Genomic DNA, 18813 nt, shown 5'->3' on the forward strand with positions numbered 1-18813 from the left:
TAAAATACAGGAAAAGGAGACTTGTATATAATGCTGTATATTCCTACTATACACCTATTGTACAGTACTGTGAAATCTGTTGGCACTTTATTAATAGGAGTGATCGTATAATAATAATAATAATAATGTGCATGGGGAATGGTTACCTCACTTGCTAACTTTTCATATTCCTCCATCAGCTTCTCATTCTCCTGGTTTACAGCTAGAACTTTACAGATTCTGTTTGCCGCAGTCTCCGCCTGTGAAAAGAAGCAGAGTACAAGTAATGATCGTATAATACACAAAATGACTTCCCACAACATAAACTTGTACCCCATAAAACTCTGCAGTGAAAAATGACCCCTTATTTACCTGCTCAGCTCCAGCAAATGCATGATAGAAGCAGGATACATATGTCATAATTGCCTTCTCGTCTGGCTTTGGAGTATTCACAATATCTAGGGGACAAGGACAGCAAAATGAAAGGAACAAATGTATTAAATGAAACTGAGCTTCATCCAACCTCCTTTTAATCTATTCCTTGGGCAGAAGTGGGAAAATACCTTCCAAATACAGGAAACAGTTGCAACACTGCGGTTGGTCAACCTAAAAATCCCATCAATAAAAAGACTGTGATGGAGAGATTTCCCACTTGAAAATGTTGGTATTTTGCAAGACTTGAATAAATACAAATCTCAGAGAATTAAACAGCTAAATACCCCAACCGTTGGGGAGATCACAGGTCTTGGAGTAAGACCAGGTTTTTGGCTTGGAGACCTGGTCAGTTAAGTTGTAACTTGGTTACCTGCAACGTAGTACGGGCAAGAACTAATGTAATGTTGTATTTACATCAAATAACTTCATCCTTACCCTCTGCATCCAACATTTTGGGGATATCCAAATATTTCTCTGCAACATCAAAGGCAGTGTTGAGATTACCAATGGGATCATCCTGTAACAATGACATCGTAAGATTAACACAATTACATACATTGTAAACTGTCACTTTCAATCATATTACAGACAGACAAGGGGTACGAATATCACCGTTGTGAGTGTGGGGTTCCTTTACCATTAAGCACATTCTGCATCTAATGCTGTGAGACTGAGCCTCAAGTTGGAGTCGTAGGAGGACAATGGTTAAATCACCAGCGTCACCCAATACTGTGATGCTCATGTATAATCAGCTGGACAGAATCAAATCATGGCACATCCAAGAGAACATACAAAGAGAACATACAAAGAGAACATACAAAGAGAACATACAAAGAGAACATACAAAGACCCGCACAAATTAAGCACAGACAGATGATGTTGACTAGAGAAACCTCCTGCATATAAAGGTGGTCTATAGACTATTGGCAGACTGAGGGGGTTCTTCAGTATCACATACTGGAAACTAAATGTAAATATCTATAAAGAATTAATTTGTATCTCCTTAGAAACACACACACAATATACGCACCACAGACATGGGCATTTCGTTCATTTCTATACAGACAGAATGAATTATAAGAGTGTGATAGTAAAAGTGGAATTTATATATAAAAGGGACATGAGAGATACAAGCAAAGGGCAAAGCTTTATCACAGAGGTGTTAATAAGAAAAAGAAACCTTTTTGAGTTTGGAGTAGTCAATGAGGTCAGGCCTGTGTCTGTGGATGAGAGCGCACAGTGCAAGTCCGTCCTTCCAGCTTCAGACATGAGCGAGAGAAAAAGAGAAAAAGGAAAGAGAACAATAAACAATCGGAACATTTCCCCTCTTTCCTTTCTGGTTTTTAGGTCTGAAGCAACTAGGGAACATTTTTATAAACAAAATAGCAGGGGGCTTAGATGTGAGACTGGAACTGATGTGACTGATGATTGTTCTTTACTGATTCATAGAATGAAATGAATAAATAACCAGAGAAATTACTATGTAACTGACTCTCAGCCAGTAAAACTATTATAATACACAAAAGCCATGAATATCCTGTAAATTATATCCTTATAAACGGTGAGTTCTGATGTCATCAGTTATAAACGGTGAGTTCTGATGTCATTTCTGTCACATGACTCACTGAAACTTGTGTATTATAATAAATAAAGTTCCCTCTGTTGCAAAATATGAGGATATTAGAAGTTACCTCGGAGTTCCATGACCTGTACAAAAACACTCGGCCTTCGGCCTCTATTTTTATATGGTCATGAAACTCCTCGGTAACTTATAATATCCTTATATTTTACAAGAGGGGGTACTTTATTCACTATAAAAAAGGAACATTTAATTATGTACGTTAAAGGAGACGAAAAGCTACCAATGTCAGTTTATTGCCAATAGATTAGCCACAATAGTGCAAGCTATAACACTATATTTATTCTGCAGAATGCTTTACCATATCGAAGTAAACAGCTCTAGACATTCTCTCTGTTTGTTTAGGATAGCAGCTGCCATATTAGCTGGGTGTGACATCACTTCCTGCCTGAGTCTCCGCCTGCTCACTCATAGCTCTGGGCTCAGATTACAGCAGAGAGGGGAGGGAGAGAGGAGCAAACTGAGCATGCTCAAGCCCTAGCCCTGGAGGTTTAAGCTGAAAACAGTTAGTCTGATACAGAAGCCCATGAGTACACAATAGAAGGAAAGAAATGTGCTGTTTCTTTTGACAGAGGACTCAGAGTAGCATTACTGAGGGTTTACTGGTGTATTTATATAGACCTTTCTGATAAAGCTTACTTACTTTTAGCCTTTCCTCCTCCTTTAAGGGGGTTATTTATCAAAATCTGAGATTTTGATGAATCATTTATCATTACATTTTCACAAAAATCTCTTGTGCGGGAAAAGACTCGATAAAATCGTTGCAAAATTCATATTGTATGTTTTTTTCGGATTTGTCACCAAAACCTGCAACTTTTTCAGAACCTGTGATATTTTCAATATTTGACGCCCGAAACCACAAAATCTTCGGAATTATTGATCAGGATATCAACAGATATCTGCCCTTGACTTCTACATGAACTCGGCAGTTCTGAGCTGGACTACTTTTTTATTCTGACTTTTAACACTTTATCAGGTTTTTTTTTAGGAAAAAAAATTGTGTTTTCCCATTTAAAAGTCTGACCAGAAAAAATCAGACATTAATGAATAACCCCCTAACAAGCAAAAATGGAAATGTTTCCTGCCATTGTTTAATGGTTCCTTATGAGAATGGGTAGAATAATTGAGTAAATAAATGGAGTAAATAATGAAAGTCTTACCTAATGTGGAAATTCTGTACATTGACATTTCTATAAGGAGCTGTTTTCCTTTGGCACCAGAGCAGCAGACCTTCCTTTGCAGACGTTTCTATGGAAGCAGAATATTTCTATGAGTAATGATTAAACATGTTTTGATTCCAGGAGAATGTTACCTGCCTAAATGTCAATAGAAATGTTTGGTGGAGACTTAAAACAATGTTCTGAGGCTCCTTTTTATGCTTTGGACCAGTGATCCCCAACCAGTAGCTCATGAGTAACATGTTGCTCTCCAACCCCTTGGATGTTGCTCCCAGTGGCCTCAAAGCAGGTGATTATTTTTGAATTCCAGACTTGGAGACAAGATTTGGTGCATAAAAACCAGATGCACTGCCAAACAGAGTCTCCAATAGGCTGCCAGTCCACATAGGGGCTACTAATAACCAATCACATCTCTTATTTGGCACCACCCAGGAAGATTTTTCATGCTTGTGTTGCTCCCCAACTCTTTTTACATCTGAATGTTGCTCACGAGTGAAAAAGGTTGGGGACCCCTGCTTTGGACCAAGTGTCCCCTGGTAACTGTGACCCTACAGCATAAAATAACTTTCTTGACAATTTCATGCTTCATACTTTGTGGCAACAGTTTAGGAAAGGCCCTTTCTTATTTTAGAACAATACATTTCTTATATATAAAAAAGCAAAATCTGCACATGTAGTAGAAGTAAATCTAGAGCAACTGGACTTGCCGATTAATCATGGAAGACGTTTGACTACTCAATCAGCTTCTCCAGTTCAACTGGTGTGGGAGTCCTTGACATATAAACTCTTCCAATAATCCAGAATGACTCGAGGAACTCGACTGCCCTGCAAAGCCCTGACCTCAGTCCAATTAAAACACTACTATGAACCTGTCCAGATCACCAAGACTTTTACAGCAGTGAAGGAAGAGCCATGTACATAGTACTACTTAGTAATACTCTCGGTTTTAAAGTGAAATGTTGTAGATGTATATTTTGATATTGGTCCAAGACTAACGGCATAAAACCATAAAGCACTCACTGAATTGCCAGGAAACTGCAACGTGTTTAAATAATATCAAATAGACCATCTAAGTATTCACATCAGTATCATTAACTTTGGATGGAAAAGAGCTAGAAATGAATTTGTTATATTGCCAATATGGGAAGAGGAAAGCCAATGTATCCATGACTTTGGGTCATGGATACAGTGGAGCCTAAATAGAGACTTAGGTAAAGACTAAACGGTCTTCTGTCTTTTTGATGTAAGGTAAATAAATGAATTAAAATATAGAAATACAGAAACTATAGATATTATAATGACTCGAGGGTGGTCCAAAACAGAAAACTATAATGATTGCCAGTACATTTCATTCTGATTATGACTATTGGCCCATATACGCTTGGATTTATGAACACCAGGTAGGTTGGAAAATTCAATCAGTTTGACTGCACTTCTTTCCAGGCCTAATTTAAACCAATCACTGACCCAAGATAACAGCTATCGTATCTAAAACAATCTTTGTTACAATTTTCTATCACTGGGATGCCGACCCCATAGACTGATGTGCATTTTCATGGTTCCCTGCTTGCCCAAGGGCCTCCACTCAATCACCCCACTAAATGGAAAAAAAGAACTCAACTGTACATCAAAAAGGTGAGAATGTACATATTAAATCTCTGTTATGCATAGGTAATCATAATTAGTACATAATTAGTACATAATAAGGATATCCATTTTATAATTGTGATGCATGTGCCAGTAACCTGGATAGCCCAGCATGATTAAGAGGTGCTCATTACTTGGAAATGATTAACCAATAGAGACTAAAGGTGGTCATACACACATGGATATTCACTTCATATGTAACACATTTTCGTACAATATTCGGCACATGTATGGGGGGAGATGCACCGACCGATATCGGCAGAAGAAGGATATTGGTCGGCTCGTCGGTCGGCCGAAAAAATTTTGATCGGGGCCTTTGAAGGAATGTGAACATCGACCACTAGTGCCGAATCATCAGATACAGGTAGAATTGTATTGTTTCTATATGTATATCTGACCATTCAGCTCTACACGTGTGTATTGAAACCAACTATCTTTCTTGGAAACATCTTGAAGACGTAATTGTTACATCTATGGCCACCTTAACTGTCCGTCAGGAGATATACCACAAGTTTGGAGTAGTCACTTGGAATTGGGGCTTTTGTAGATACTTGGAAACTGCTGCAGAGGCAACAATGCCGACAGGGCCATAAAATAGAGTCAAAACGGCTCATTCTTTAGACTCTGCAGGTAAAGTATCACTAGGCGTCTGCTCCAGACTCTCTCACACAATAAAGCCCAATAACTGAAAGAGGCAACTGAGGTTCAATCAAGTGTGGTAGATAAGGAATCCTTTAGTGGTGAGATAAACCTCACTCAACCCAGAACTTTGCATTTAATAATAATCCCAGAAATCTGCTCTCACCTTCTACAGAAATATCTTGAATTGCAAAACGCAGAATGATAGTCCAGATCATACCCAAGGTCATTTTCAAATTGCCATCAACAATTTCTGTAAAAAAAAAAATTTGTAAACATCCTTTAAATTCTTTGCAAATGAATATACAGCATACACACAGTTAAGTTTAGATGTTGAGGAAAATGAGCATTTGTAGAAGTCCATAGTATTTGATCAACAAAACTGATCCTGGTTTTCCTGTAATTACATTGAGCACAATGCCAGGGGAATATCTTTTTAGAATGAAAATATAATTCCGAGTTTCCACAGATATTCATTTAAAACAATGTCAGTAGCTTATTTGTAAATAGAATTGTAATTGAAAATATTATTTGTCCATCCCAAGCTGCACTGCTGGTTCTGACTCTCAAAACAATGCAGCGGACGTCAGCTGTACTCCCGGCATGACTCCATATCCCACAATGCCTTGCATAATTAACTATGAGTCTGCTAACCAATCGCTTTGTGCTACATAGCCAGAACTAGGAGTGTAGCAGAATATAGAGAACAGTAAGGGGCAAATATCAAATAGCAATTCCTCTAAGTGGAAACTTGTTTAGAAACTGTAACGTGAAGGGTTTATTCATAGCTCATTTCTGTTGTGTAATGAAGAATAATTTCCACACTCACAAAGGCTTCGTACTTCACTCACCCTCAGCTCCAATAGACACAAGTTTCACCCCTTTACTCGCAATATAGTCCAGAGCTTTGTTCACATTGGCAATCTTATGGAAACGCATCTTTCCTTTGTCCGGTTTGGGCAGTCTCTCCCCTGAAAAGACCAACAAGTTACATTAGATCAAAGCCACTTTCCTTACATCGCATTGCACATATCATATTTACAATTATATCAATTAATTATTATTATTAATTACCGTATATACTCGAGTATAAGCCGAGTTTTTCAGCCCCCAAAATATGCTGAAAACCTCTACCTCGGCTTATACTCGGGTCAAGCGCAAAATCGGTCGCCGGCGTCTAAGAATAGTCGCCAGCGTCCAAGTATAGTCTCCAAGAATATTCGCCGGTGTCCAAGAATGGTCGCCGGCATCCAAAAACGAGACGCCGGCACCTCCAATGGGAGCAGAAACCCTCAATTTTTTGATTGAAACTTACCAGAAGCTGCTGCATTTCTCACCCTAGGCTTATACTCGAGTCAATAAGCTTTCCCAGTTTTTGGAGGTAAAATTAGGTACCTCGGCTTATACTCAGGACGGCTTATACTCGAGTATATACGGTATATCAAGTAATAGATATGATACTGATAACCCACACTTTTCGGATGTTCTCCCATACCAATATGTGCTGTGTAGCGTGTGATTTCATGGTCTCTTAGCTGTAGGCTCAGCTCCATATTTGTATAATTATAGAATCTATCATCCAGAAACCCATTATCCAGAAAGCTCTGAATTACAGAAAAGCCGTCTCCCCTAGACTCCATTTTATCCAAATAAACCAAATTTTTAAAACTGATTTCCTTTTTCTGTGTAATAATAAAACAGTCGCTTGTACTTGATCCCAACTAAGATCTAATTAATCCTTATTGGAGGCAGAACAATCCTGTTGGGTTTAATTGAACCTGTATTATGTTATTGTTGTATTATAACGCTACTGCCCCATAATCTATCACATACTGTAGGTCCAGATCATATTTATTCATTGAGTGATGGATCCGTTTAGGTCCAACCCTTTCGACGGATTTCTATTAATAGTAACTTGCCGAGATGGAAGACATTCATTTCACATGCTGTAACAACCTGGAATATCACTTACCAGAAATGACCTCAAGCAGAAGCATCAATTTCAGTCCATTTCTGAAGTCCTCCTCAATGTTTTCAATCTGGGTGCCAGCTTTCCGAAGGTGAGAGTTACACCAGGCTGTGAAGGTCTGTAAATGAATTGATCAATTATGAGAGATACTCATTTGTGATACTCATTTGTGGGGTGACAGACATATATGAGCAAAAGTTGTATTTGTTGGGCAAAACAAGACCATTAATCTGCCAGAAAACACAATATTCCATAGTGAATTGAGCTTTGGCGCATCCAGAATATCCAATAAGTGCATAAAATGAACACACACTAAATAGAGACATGGGGGAAAGCTGCTGGATAGACTTCTTTACAACCAGGATAACCCACCTTTAATTTAACTTTTGGTATGTTAGGGCAGAAACACACGCTCAGATTCGGGGAGATTAGTTGCCCAGCAACAAATCTCCTATTCTTCGGGGCGACTAATTTCCCTCAACTGCCTTCCCGCCAGCTGTAAATTGCCGACGGGATGGCACTCTGTTTTCCGAAGTTTCCTCGTGAGCCAACTTCGGAAAACAAAGAGCTCCGAGTGCCTTCCCAAAGAAGAGGAGATTTGTTGCCGGGCGCCTAATCTCCCCGAATCGGAGTGTGTCTCTGCCCTTCAGAGGGCACACAGGCTGATTCGGGGAGATTAGTCGCCCGGCAACAAATCTTCTCATCTTCGGGGCAACTAATCTCCCTGAACTGCCTCCTTTGACTTCATAGTCACTACAAAGATACAGTAGGTTAATATGTAAAATTAGAAATATGTGGCTTTTCTCCTCAGCTCTGCCGGCTGTATCCCTTCCTAGCTCCTGCTTCTTATATACAGACCTCACTCACACTCCAACATCTGTACACGGCTATGTTACAATATCTATGTGATTTTTCCATAACTGTCTGTGCACTAACACCTTCTGTATTCACAGAATCTCAAGGAATGTGTTTGTGGCAAATAAATAGAAATATAAAGTCATAGGTGACATTCTCCCTCATTGCTGGTTATATAGTACATCAGGATATGCAACAAGAGCAGGGCTATCAGGCAGGGTCAAAATATGGTTAAAAAAGTCTTTATTGATGAAAGTTAAAAGTAAATCTGCATCTCATTGAACCCTACGTGTTTTGTACCTACAGGGGTAATCATGGATATAAGCCCATCATTAAGTTCCCCTCTAGGTACGAAACGAGTAGGGCTCAATTTTAACTTTCATCAATAAAGACTTTTTTAACCATATTTTGGCCCTGTCGGATATCCCTGCACTTGTTGCATATACTGGTTTGCCGCTCCCTAAAGGACCAACTATTTGGACCAGCTATTTGGTGAGCTCTTTACATTATGTTCTGGAGCACCTTGTTCTCCCAACTGTCGTATACGATACATGGCAGGTGGAGTTTTACAAACACCCTTTTCTATCTGGTGAACAGACCTCAATTATATGTATTATGTCTGATCGATTCTGATGTAAAGTTCCAGCTAATTTTGTCCATCCACAGAGATCAGTCAACTTCCAGGGCAGTTATTTATAGGGTAATATTATCGTGGAGAGTCCCCCATGGAGGATTCCTGAGATATACACTGTACATCATGTTGGAAGGACAGGTGGAGGATCCAGTTACTATCTGCAATGTGACGGTAACTTCTCCCTGCATGTTTTATGTCAGTGACGCTCTAATTGTAACATTAAACACCCAAACCTTCCTGCTACTTTCGCACACCAGACTGCACTTGCTTAGAACTAATTAGAAATATGAATATTTGTATTACCCTGATTTAGCCATACGTCAGTCACAAAGAATAGCAGACACAGACCTTGCAAGGATGGCACGGAGAGATGGAGAAGACTTTGGACCCCTACTCTTTAGTGCGTGTCATACAGGGGACTTAGATGGCACTGCTTGTAAAACGCTACCCACAAAAAAGAAACCTGTGCCTGTACATGAAATGTTTCTCTTTAGAGTACGAGAACTCAATGAAGAAGGAAAAAAACTTAGAGTAATTACATGAGTCTATGAGTAGACATATGTCCTCTTCAGCCCAACTGAGCTTTTAACTGATAGGGTCACATCACACATGGAATCTTCTCTACCCTGATGCACCCAAATGTGCCCACAAACATTCTCTGGCTCAGTCTTACCCACGAGTGCAGTGATAGGCACATGTCATTCATGACTACTCATCTAATGCAAAGAGCAGACCCAATCCTGCCTCCGGTCTAACCCAATTGGGGCAAGAGGTAAGTGTTGGGGGCAAGTTGATGACTTCCTTTTAGATTTAGGGCTGAATTCCATGGCACAATGTGGTGTGATGCGATGAAACGCCTGCGACATGTCGGACATGCCGGATATAATGGGACTGATTGAGAAATCACAGGTACAAACTACACAAGATACGACTGTCGGATGAAGACGCAGCATGTAGTTTGTACCTGCGATTTCTCAATCAGTCCCATTATATTTGGCTCGTCCGACACATACGTGTTTCTGCGCTGCAAGACGCACTGCACCACGTTGTGCTGTGAAGTTCAGCCCTTAGGGCACAACTATACAAGTGGTTTTCTAACCTCTAGCCTGTGACTAAGGACTAGTTGAGTCTGAAACGCGTCAGGCAGTGATGCTTCTACATGTTTTTACTGAGCATTTACTGAATTGTGTGTGTGTATGTGTGTGTGTGTGTGTGTGTGTCTGTGTGTGTGTGTGTGTATGTGTATGTGTGTATGTGTATGTGTGTGTGTACACACCTCAAGAGAATATAGATCCCCCTTGACATGAGCTCATTCATTTAGACTCATGTAATAACTGAGCATTAACACTACCTGAACTTACACAGGTATAAATAATTCCAGTGATTGAAAGGAAACCATTAGGGTCAGGGCACACGCTCAGATTCGGAGAGATTAGTTGCCCGGCGCCAAATCTCCTTCTTTGGGGCAACTAATCTCCCCAAACTGCCTCCCGCCGGCTACAATGTAAATCATCATCGGGATGGCACTCTGAGCGCTTGGTTTTCCGAAGTTTCCTTTGAGGAAAACGTAGAAGCGATCCAAGTGCCATCCCGCCGGTGGTTTACATTCTAGCTGGCGGGAGGCAGTTTGGGGAAATTGGTTGCCCTACAGAAGAGGAGATTTGTCGTCGGGCAACTAATCTCCCTGAATCTCAACATGTACCCTGACCCTTATAGTTAATCTATGTGATCTCTGTGTGAGACCAGTTCCCCACCCCCTTAGGCTCACAAGGTAATTAAAATCCAGAATCCATCAGTTCACATTGGAATGAGGTGAGGGAGGGGTTGCATTACACTGTGAGCCTAAGGGGGAGTGGTTTGTCAGAGTCTCCCGTTTCCTTTTTAGTCTGTGGAATCAGATCCTAATTCTGACTATGGATTTGCCAACACACAAATGATACATATTTGATATTTCTAGATCTACATGTAAAGGCCTGACACCCCACTCACACATTCCTGACTGTCCTGATAATTAAAGCTGCTTTACAGTAGGTGACAAAATACACACAGAGTGTTAATTACTCGCTTTTAACTGCTCGTTAACTGGACGTTGTGTTGTTGTTGTCCTTGAGGAAGGTCACAGGTGCTGATTGAAACCACCGCTGATACGGATACATTTCTAATGGTTTTTGTGCGACTCAGACTATTATTTGTGTATTTCTATATAAATAAACAGCAACATTCTATACAACATTATGTACAACAAGTGATAACACAAGAGCACATAACAAATGAGTTACAAAGAGAGAGCTGAAGAGACATGAAAGTCACATTCACTTATATTGGGCCTGAAAGCCATTATTTAACTTTAATATAGAGATTATTGCACATCTCATTTCTACACCCACCCCATAATAAAACTGATTTCTTTCCCAAAGGCCTTATTAGTAAAAAGGAAGAGCAGCCAAATCCAGTGCCTCATAATTCATACTTATGGCTACGGGTTGGGTTGCCTCCTCATCCATTTAAAACCAAACACATGGAATTCACAGCCTGCATGACTAATTAGCAATTCATTTAGATGCATGCTGCAGACCAAACTGACTTATGTGCAGCCATGCATCATGCATCTAAATAAATTGCTAATTAGCCATGCAGGCTGTGTGTTTGGTTTTAAAGGGGTGAGGTGGCAACCCTAGGTATGGGACCTGTTATCTGGAATTCTTGGGACCTGGGGCTTGCCAGATAAGTGGTCTTTCTGTAATTTGGATCTCCATACTTTAAGGGGGTTATTCATTAAAGGCCCAATGCCAAAAAACTCCAAAAAAAAACAAATCTCAATTTTTACTATAAAATGTGAATTTTTAGTGAAAAAAAATGTGAATTTTTAGTGGAAAAAAAATGTGAATTTTTCAAGATTTATTATACCCCGAGGATGGGAAAAGTCTGAATCTGAAAATCCTGCATCTCAGACCTGCCGAGGTTGTATATAAGTCAATGGGAGAAGTCCCTATCCTTTTTGGAAGTATTTGTGGTCTGCACTGGAATTAGCACAAAAATCCGACTATTTTGGACTTTTCAGGCAAAAAGCCAAAAAACTTGGGCTTTTTCGGGAAAAAGCCTGAAAGGTCGTACAATTTTGGAAAAACACAGAAAAAGAGTATGATTTGGATTTTCACTAGATTTTATATCAAGCAGCAGTTGGGTGTCAGATATTCACTGACAGTTAGATCCAATATATCTTATAGGGGGGCTCCTTTTGCCTAGAAGATGTATTAGAGGTCACTCTATTAAACTCACCAGACATCATGTCTCTCTACTTGCAGAATTTGTGCAAAAGGCAGTTATTTTGTTACATTTTGTTTGTACTGGAATCAGTTATTTGAGTGAGCTCTAATACATCTGCTAGGAAAGGAGCCCCCCTATAAGATATATTGGTGATTAAGTTGTAACACTATTGAGCACCATATCCTTGAAAAAGGTCCTCATGTGGGACCGAAACGTTTTCTTTATGTGAAATAAATCACAATATCACAATCAACAGAGAGTGCTGATCCTCAGGGTCGGACTGGGCCCCTCCGGCTCCAACCCTGCCGTGCGGCGCGTTTGTACACATACGAGTGCCGCCATGTATGTGCGCATGTTCGCGCAGCGTCTGCATAATGTTTTTTTTTGCAGCGACCTCCGACAAAGGGGGTTGTGGCATTAAGGGCAGATGTGGGTACGGACCTGGGCCGGCGGGGCTTTCACATATAAGACAAATCCTTGATCATGAACCTCTGGCTTTGCTCAAATGTGAGTGTGGGACATCACTATATATATAATATATATAATATACTTCAAGTGTTGTGTAGCTACGACTGATATCGATGTGTGTGTGAATATGTGACCCTGCAAAGTCTGCATGAAAATAGTATTGTATTGAATATCCCACGTCCAGCTGCTCCATATGAAGCAATACGACAGTATATGAATAAATTGCTTGATGTACAATATATAAAGAAAGGTGTCACTTTAAGCTCCAGTATGTGCACTAATATACAGTGGTGTGAAAAACTATTTGCCCCCTTCCTGATTTCTTATTCTTTTGCATGTTTGTCACACAAAATGTTTCTGATCATCAAACACATTTAACTATTAGTCAAAGATAACACAAGTAAACACAAAATGCAGTTTTTAAATGAGGGTTTTTATTATTTAGGGAGAAAAGAAATCCAAACCTGTGTGAAAAAGTAATTGCCCCCTGAACCTAATAACTGGTTGGGCCACCCTTAGCAGCAATAACTGCAATCAAGCGTTTGCGATAACTTGCAACGAGTCTTTTACAGCGCTCTGGAGGAATTTTGGCCACTCATCTTTGCAGAATTGTTGTAATTCAGCTTTATTTGAGGGTTTTCTAGCATGAACCGCCTTTTTAAGGTCATGCCACAACATCTCAATAGGATTCAGGTCAGGACTTTGACTAGGCCACTCCAAAGTCTTCATTTTGTTTTTCTTCAGCCATTCAGAGGTGGATTTGCTGGTGTGTTTTGGGTCATTGTCCTGCTGCAGCACCAAGATCGCTTCAGCTTGAGTTGACGAACAGATGGCCGGACATTCTCCTTCAGGATTTTTTGGTAGACAGTAGAATTCATGGTTCCATCTATCACAGCAAGTCTTCCAGGTCCTGAAGCAGCAAAACAAGCCCAGACCATCACACTACCACCACCATATTTTACTGTTGGTATGATGTTCTTTTTCTGAAATGCTGTGTTACTTTTACGCCAGATGTAACGGGACGCGCACCTTCCAAAAAGTTCAACTTTTGTCTCGTCGGTCCACAAGGTATTTTCCCAAAAGTCTTGGCAATCACTGAGATGTTTTTTAGCAAAATTGAGACGAGCCTTAATGTTCTTTTTGCTTAAAAGTGGTTTGCGCCTTGGAAATGTGCCATGCAGGCCGTTTTTGCCCAGTCTCTTTCTTATGGTGGAGTCGTGAACACTGACCTTAATTGAGGCAAGTGAGGCCTGCAGTTCTTTAGATGTTGTCCTGGGGTCTTTTGTGGCCTCTCGGATGAGTTGTCTCTGCGCTCTTGGGGTCATTTTGGTCGGCCGGCCACTCCTGGGAAGGTTCACCACTGTTCCATGTTTTTGCCATTTGTGGATAATGGCTCTCACTGTGGTTCGCTGGAGTCCCAAAGCTTTAGAAATGGCTTTATAACCTTTGAAATTGAACTCAGGTGTGATAAACCACAGTTACGTTATTTTTTAACAAGGGGGGCAATCACTTTTTCACACAGGCCCATGTAGATTTGGAGTTTTTTTTCTCCCTTAATAACGTAAACCTTAAAAACTGCATTTTGTGTTCAATTATGTTATCTTTGACTAATAGTTAACGGTTTTTGATGAGCAGAAACATTTAAGTGTGACAAACATGCAAAAGAATAAGAAATCAGGAAGGGGGCAAATAGTTTTTCACACCACTGTATTATATACAATTACAGTGTGAGCAGGAATATTCTAACTACACTCTGTACATATGACACTTCCAGCTACAGTGGAAATATATCATTTAAAGGTACAGTATAAGTATAGACATCAAGTCTGCACAACACACACACATATATATATATATATATCAGCTGCAACTACAGCATATGCAGAAACATAGGACTTATGTATAATAATATATCACTAACCACCAATGTCTATATTTCATTTCCAGCCACAATATATGCTGCAATATAGTATATTACTTCCAGTGAGATTATATGTAGCAATATATGATATGACTTAACATTACTTTCAGTATCTGCAGAAATACTTCACTTCTATGTACAAGAATATATCACATATACAGTATATGTTATGTACAAGAATATACCACTTCCAGCTGTCGTATAAGCTCACTCATATCTCTCCCATAAGTCCCACAACCTGGAGTCCTGCAGCGGGTCGGGTACCAAAAAAACCTAGCCAAGCCTATGAGGACCTTCCCCATAGACTAACATTGACTTCGGTAGCTTTTAGATGGCGAACTAGGGGGTCGAAGTTTTTTCTTAAAGAGACAGTACTTCGACTATCGAACGGTCGAACGATTTTTAGTTCGAATCCTTCGATTCAAAGTCGAAGGTCGAAGTAGCCCATTCGATGGTCGAAGTAGCCCAAAAAACACTTTGAAATTCGAAGTTTTTTTACTTCGAATCCTTCACTCGAGCTTGGTGAATTGGCCCCGTGGTGTCACATATATTATTTGCAGACTATAAAACTGACTTATTGTTGCTTGCTAAAGGCATCAGTGACTATTTAACTATTTATTATTATTATTCATATTATTATTACTATTATTACTGTATTATAATGTATTCCCCAGTTTTACCATTAATAAATCAGCCCCGAAATGTTGCCTTTTTTATTTATATTTTTGTTGATATTTCAGAAACACATTTTATTAAAAAATGTATTTAAAGCCAAGTCATAACTTATGCTGTTCAGATAGGCCCTGACATTTCAAATACGAAGAGGCGAAGATTGCTAGTACACGTATGGGACCTGTTATCCAGAATACTCAGGACCTGGGGTTTTCCAGATAACAGATCTTTCCGTAATTTGGATCCTCATACCTTAAGTCTACTAGAAAATCATATAAACATGAAATAAAGCCAATAGGCTGGGGTTGCCTCCAATAAGGATTAATTATATCTTAGTTGGGATCAAGTACAAGCGAATGTTTTATTTTTATTACAGAGAAAGAGGAAATCATTTAAAAAATTGGATTATTTCATAATGAAGCCTATGGGAGACAGCCATTCCTTTATTTGGAGCTTTCTGGATAACGGGTTTCCAGATAACGGATCCCATATCTGTACAGGTCTGGTAGCAGTCGATAAGTGAAGGCTGATAATCAGGAATTCTCGTTGCTCATACATCCAGCATGGAAGTATTATTATGGGCTGCTCCTGCATAAGCTTTTTCTTTCATCCAATCACATATCTTGCAGGCCAAACAGCCAATACAATTGTAACCAAAACATAGGGGGTTATTTACTAAACTCCGAATGCAAAAATCACGAAAAAGTCATGATTTTTTTTTAATATAAAATCGGAGTTTAAAAAATCACGATTTTTTGGAATTTATTAAACCCTAAGGATGGAAAAGTCAGAATCTGAAAATCCGGCATCTCAGACCCGTCGCGGTTGCAAATAAGTTAATCGCAATGATTTTTTGATGTGCGCTGGGTTTTGTGCAATACCTCGAAATTGTTTGATGAAAATTTCGAAAAAAATCGTGAAAATCGTATGGGAAAAATCTGAAAAAAATTGGATTTTTGGGAAAATGTAATAATAAAAAAGGAGTCTATGGAAGACGGCCATTCCGTAATTCAGAGCTTTCTGAATAATGGGTTTCTGGGATAACGGATCCCATACCTGTATAATTTTAAGGATAGACAGTCAATATTTACTCTAAGCCAATACGATCATTCCATACATGAGAATCCGAATATTTCTCATTATTTTATTAAAACCACTTCAAACAAACTCCCATCCACATTCGTACCTCATTTATCAATAAATGAACTCAAAGAAATCAGGTGCGGGACAAGACTTGGATATTATTATTATTATTATTATTGTAGGAAACCCAGTGCAGATGATGATGATCTTCCAACTGTAACATTTGGGGACGTCTGCATTGACTTGTACATAATCTCTGCAGCTTTGAGAAGGAATAGTCTTTAATTCGGACATTGAGCAAACTCAGGGTTTAATAAATTCACCATTTTTCCAACCAGAAAAAAGTGGACTTAATAAGTAACCCCTAAATCATCCAACATTCTCTGGGTAACTGAAGAAATTATTCTTTTAGTTTCTAATTGATCAGGTGAATGAAGAGCATTTAACGTGCCCTAAAGGAAAGCGTCAGCCTTATGGATCAATTATATATTTAGTGTTAGAAAAAAACTTCTCTCTTTCTGAAATGGCTCTTTAGCCTTCCTCGCTGTATATTCCAGGCCATACCCTAAATGAAGTCTGCTTAGTCTTCTAAAATATTCAAGTGACCTCACCCCCAGTGGCCTCCCCCCTATAGAGAAGGAGTGCAGCTAATTTAGACATTGCCTTTAAAGGTCCCCCAGTCCAGAATAGCCGGTGTTCTGTGAAACTCAATTCCTGCCGCTACTCCCGTTACACACAAACCATTATAGCCCAACACACACACTCGCTTTACACCACTGAATCCTAATGGCTGCACGTTAGGGACATTGTGCTTTTTAAATGTTAACTTGAATATGATTAAAATATATTATTTAAGGTATTTCCCAATACAAAGTTTGCAACTGAACAAAAACTAAAGAAAAAAATCAATAAACACCTTCCAATAAATGTCAGAATATTGGCTTAGTAGTGAGTCAGTATTAAACATTATCCATGTTTCCCACAATACCTACATGTTGTATATATTTCCATAAGTAGATTTCCTTATAATACACAAGATCCATGAATATCCTGTAAATTATATCCGTATAAACGGTGCTTAGTGATGTCATCGGTTATAATCGGAGCTTAGTGATGTCATTTCTGTCACATGACTCACTGAAACTTGTGTAGTACAGGAATGGGACCTATTACCCAGAATGCTCGGGACCTGGGGCTTTCCGGATAACGGGTCTTTCTGTAATTTGGATCTTCATACCTTAAATCTACTAGAAAATCACATAAACATGAAATAAACCCAATAGACTGGTTTTGCCTCCAATAAGGATTAATTATATCTTAGTTGGGATCAAGTACAAACGACTGTTTTATTATTACACAGAAAAAGGAAATCAGTTTTAAACATTTGGATTATTTGATTATAATGGAGTCTATGGGAGACGGCCTTTCCATAATTGGAACTTTCTGGATAATGGGTTTCCGGATAACAGATCTTTCCATAATTTAGATCTTCATACCTTAAGTCTACTAGAAAATCATATAAACATGAAATAAACCCAATAGGCTGGTTTTGCCTCCAATAAGGATTAATTATATCTTAATTGGGATCAAGTACAAGCGACTGTTTTATTATTACACAGAAAAAGGAAATCAGTTTTTAAAATTTGGATTATTTGGATAAAATGGAGTCTATGGGAGACGGTCTTTCCGTAATTTGTAACTTTCTCGATAATGGGTTTCCGGATAACGGATCCTATACCTGTATAATAAATAAAGTTTTCCCTGTTGCAAAATATGGAAAAAAAATATGCAAACTCTGAGTCATCTCAGAGTTCCAAGACCTGTATAAAACACAAGTCCGAAACATGAAACTCATCAGTAGCTTATAATATCCTTATATTTTACAAGAGGGGGCACTTTATTCACTATATAATGCTTTACAGTCGCTCATTCATAAGGATTTAGAGGATTTATGCTAAAGATTCATAGAAAGGTATTGATGATCACCAACTTCACACCAACTGAATGAAATCCCAACTTAATCTACTGCTCTATAAAGTGATGGAGATCAGTATAAAGTGATGGAGATCAGTATAAAGTGATGGAGATTATTATAAAGTGATGGAGATTATTATAAAGTGATGGAGATCATTATAAAGTGATGGAGATTATTATAAAGTGATGGAGATCAGTATAAAGTGATGGAGATCAGTATAAAGTGATGGAGATCAGTATAAAGTGATGGAGATCAGTATAAAGTGATGGAGATCAGTATGAAGTGATGGAGATCAGTATAAAGTGATGGAGATTATTATAAAGTGCTGGAGATCAGTATAAAGTGATGGAGATCAGTATAAAGTGATGGAGTTCAGTATGAAGTGATGGAGATCAGTATGAAGTGATGGAGATCAGTATAAAGTGATGGAGATCAGTATAAAGTGATGGAGA

General features: G+C 38.9%; 1 protein-coding gene across 1 annotated transcript in view; it reads right to left on the reverse strand.

The window, feature by feature from the left end:
• The window catches only part of LOC108715125 (alpha-actinin-3), a 42574-nt gene that overhangs the window by 10989 nt on the left and 12772 nt on the right, over positions 1-18813 (reverse strand). The window contains exons 2-9 of the mRNA XM_018259963.2: positions 7490-7604; positions 6369-6488; positions 5684-5770; positions 3214-3301; positions 1595-1673; positions 850-931; positions 352-437; positions 147-239 (exon numbers count right to left, since the gene is read on the reverse strand). Of these exons, the coding sequence (XP_018115452.1) occupies positions 147-239; positions 352-437; positions 850-931; positions 1595-1673; positions 3214-3301; positions 5684-5770; positions 6369-6488; positions 7490-7604 (750 nt within the window). The remainder of the gene's footprint in view (positions 1-146; positions 240-351; positions 438-849; positions 932-1594; positions 1674-3213; positions 3302-5683; positions 5771-6368; positions 6489-7489; positions 7605-18813) is intronic.

This window comes from Xenopus laevis, chromosome 4S (assembly GCF_017654675.1).
Source record: "Xenopus laevis strain J_2021 chromosome 4S, Xenopus_laevis_v10.1, whole genome shotgun sequence".
NCBI classification, from domain to species: Eukaryota; Metazoa; Chordata; class Amphibia; order Anura; family Pipidae; genus Xenopus; species Xenopus laevis.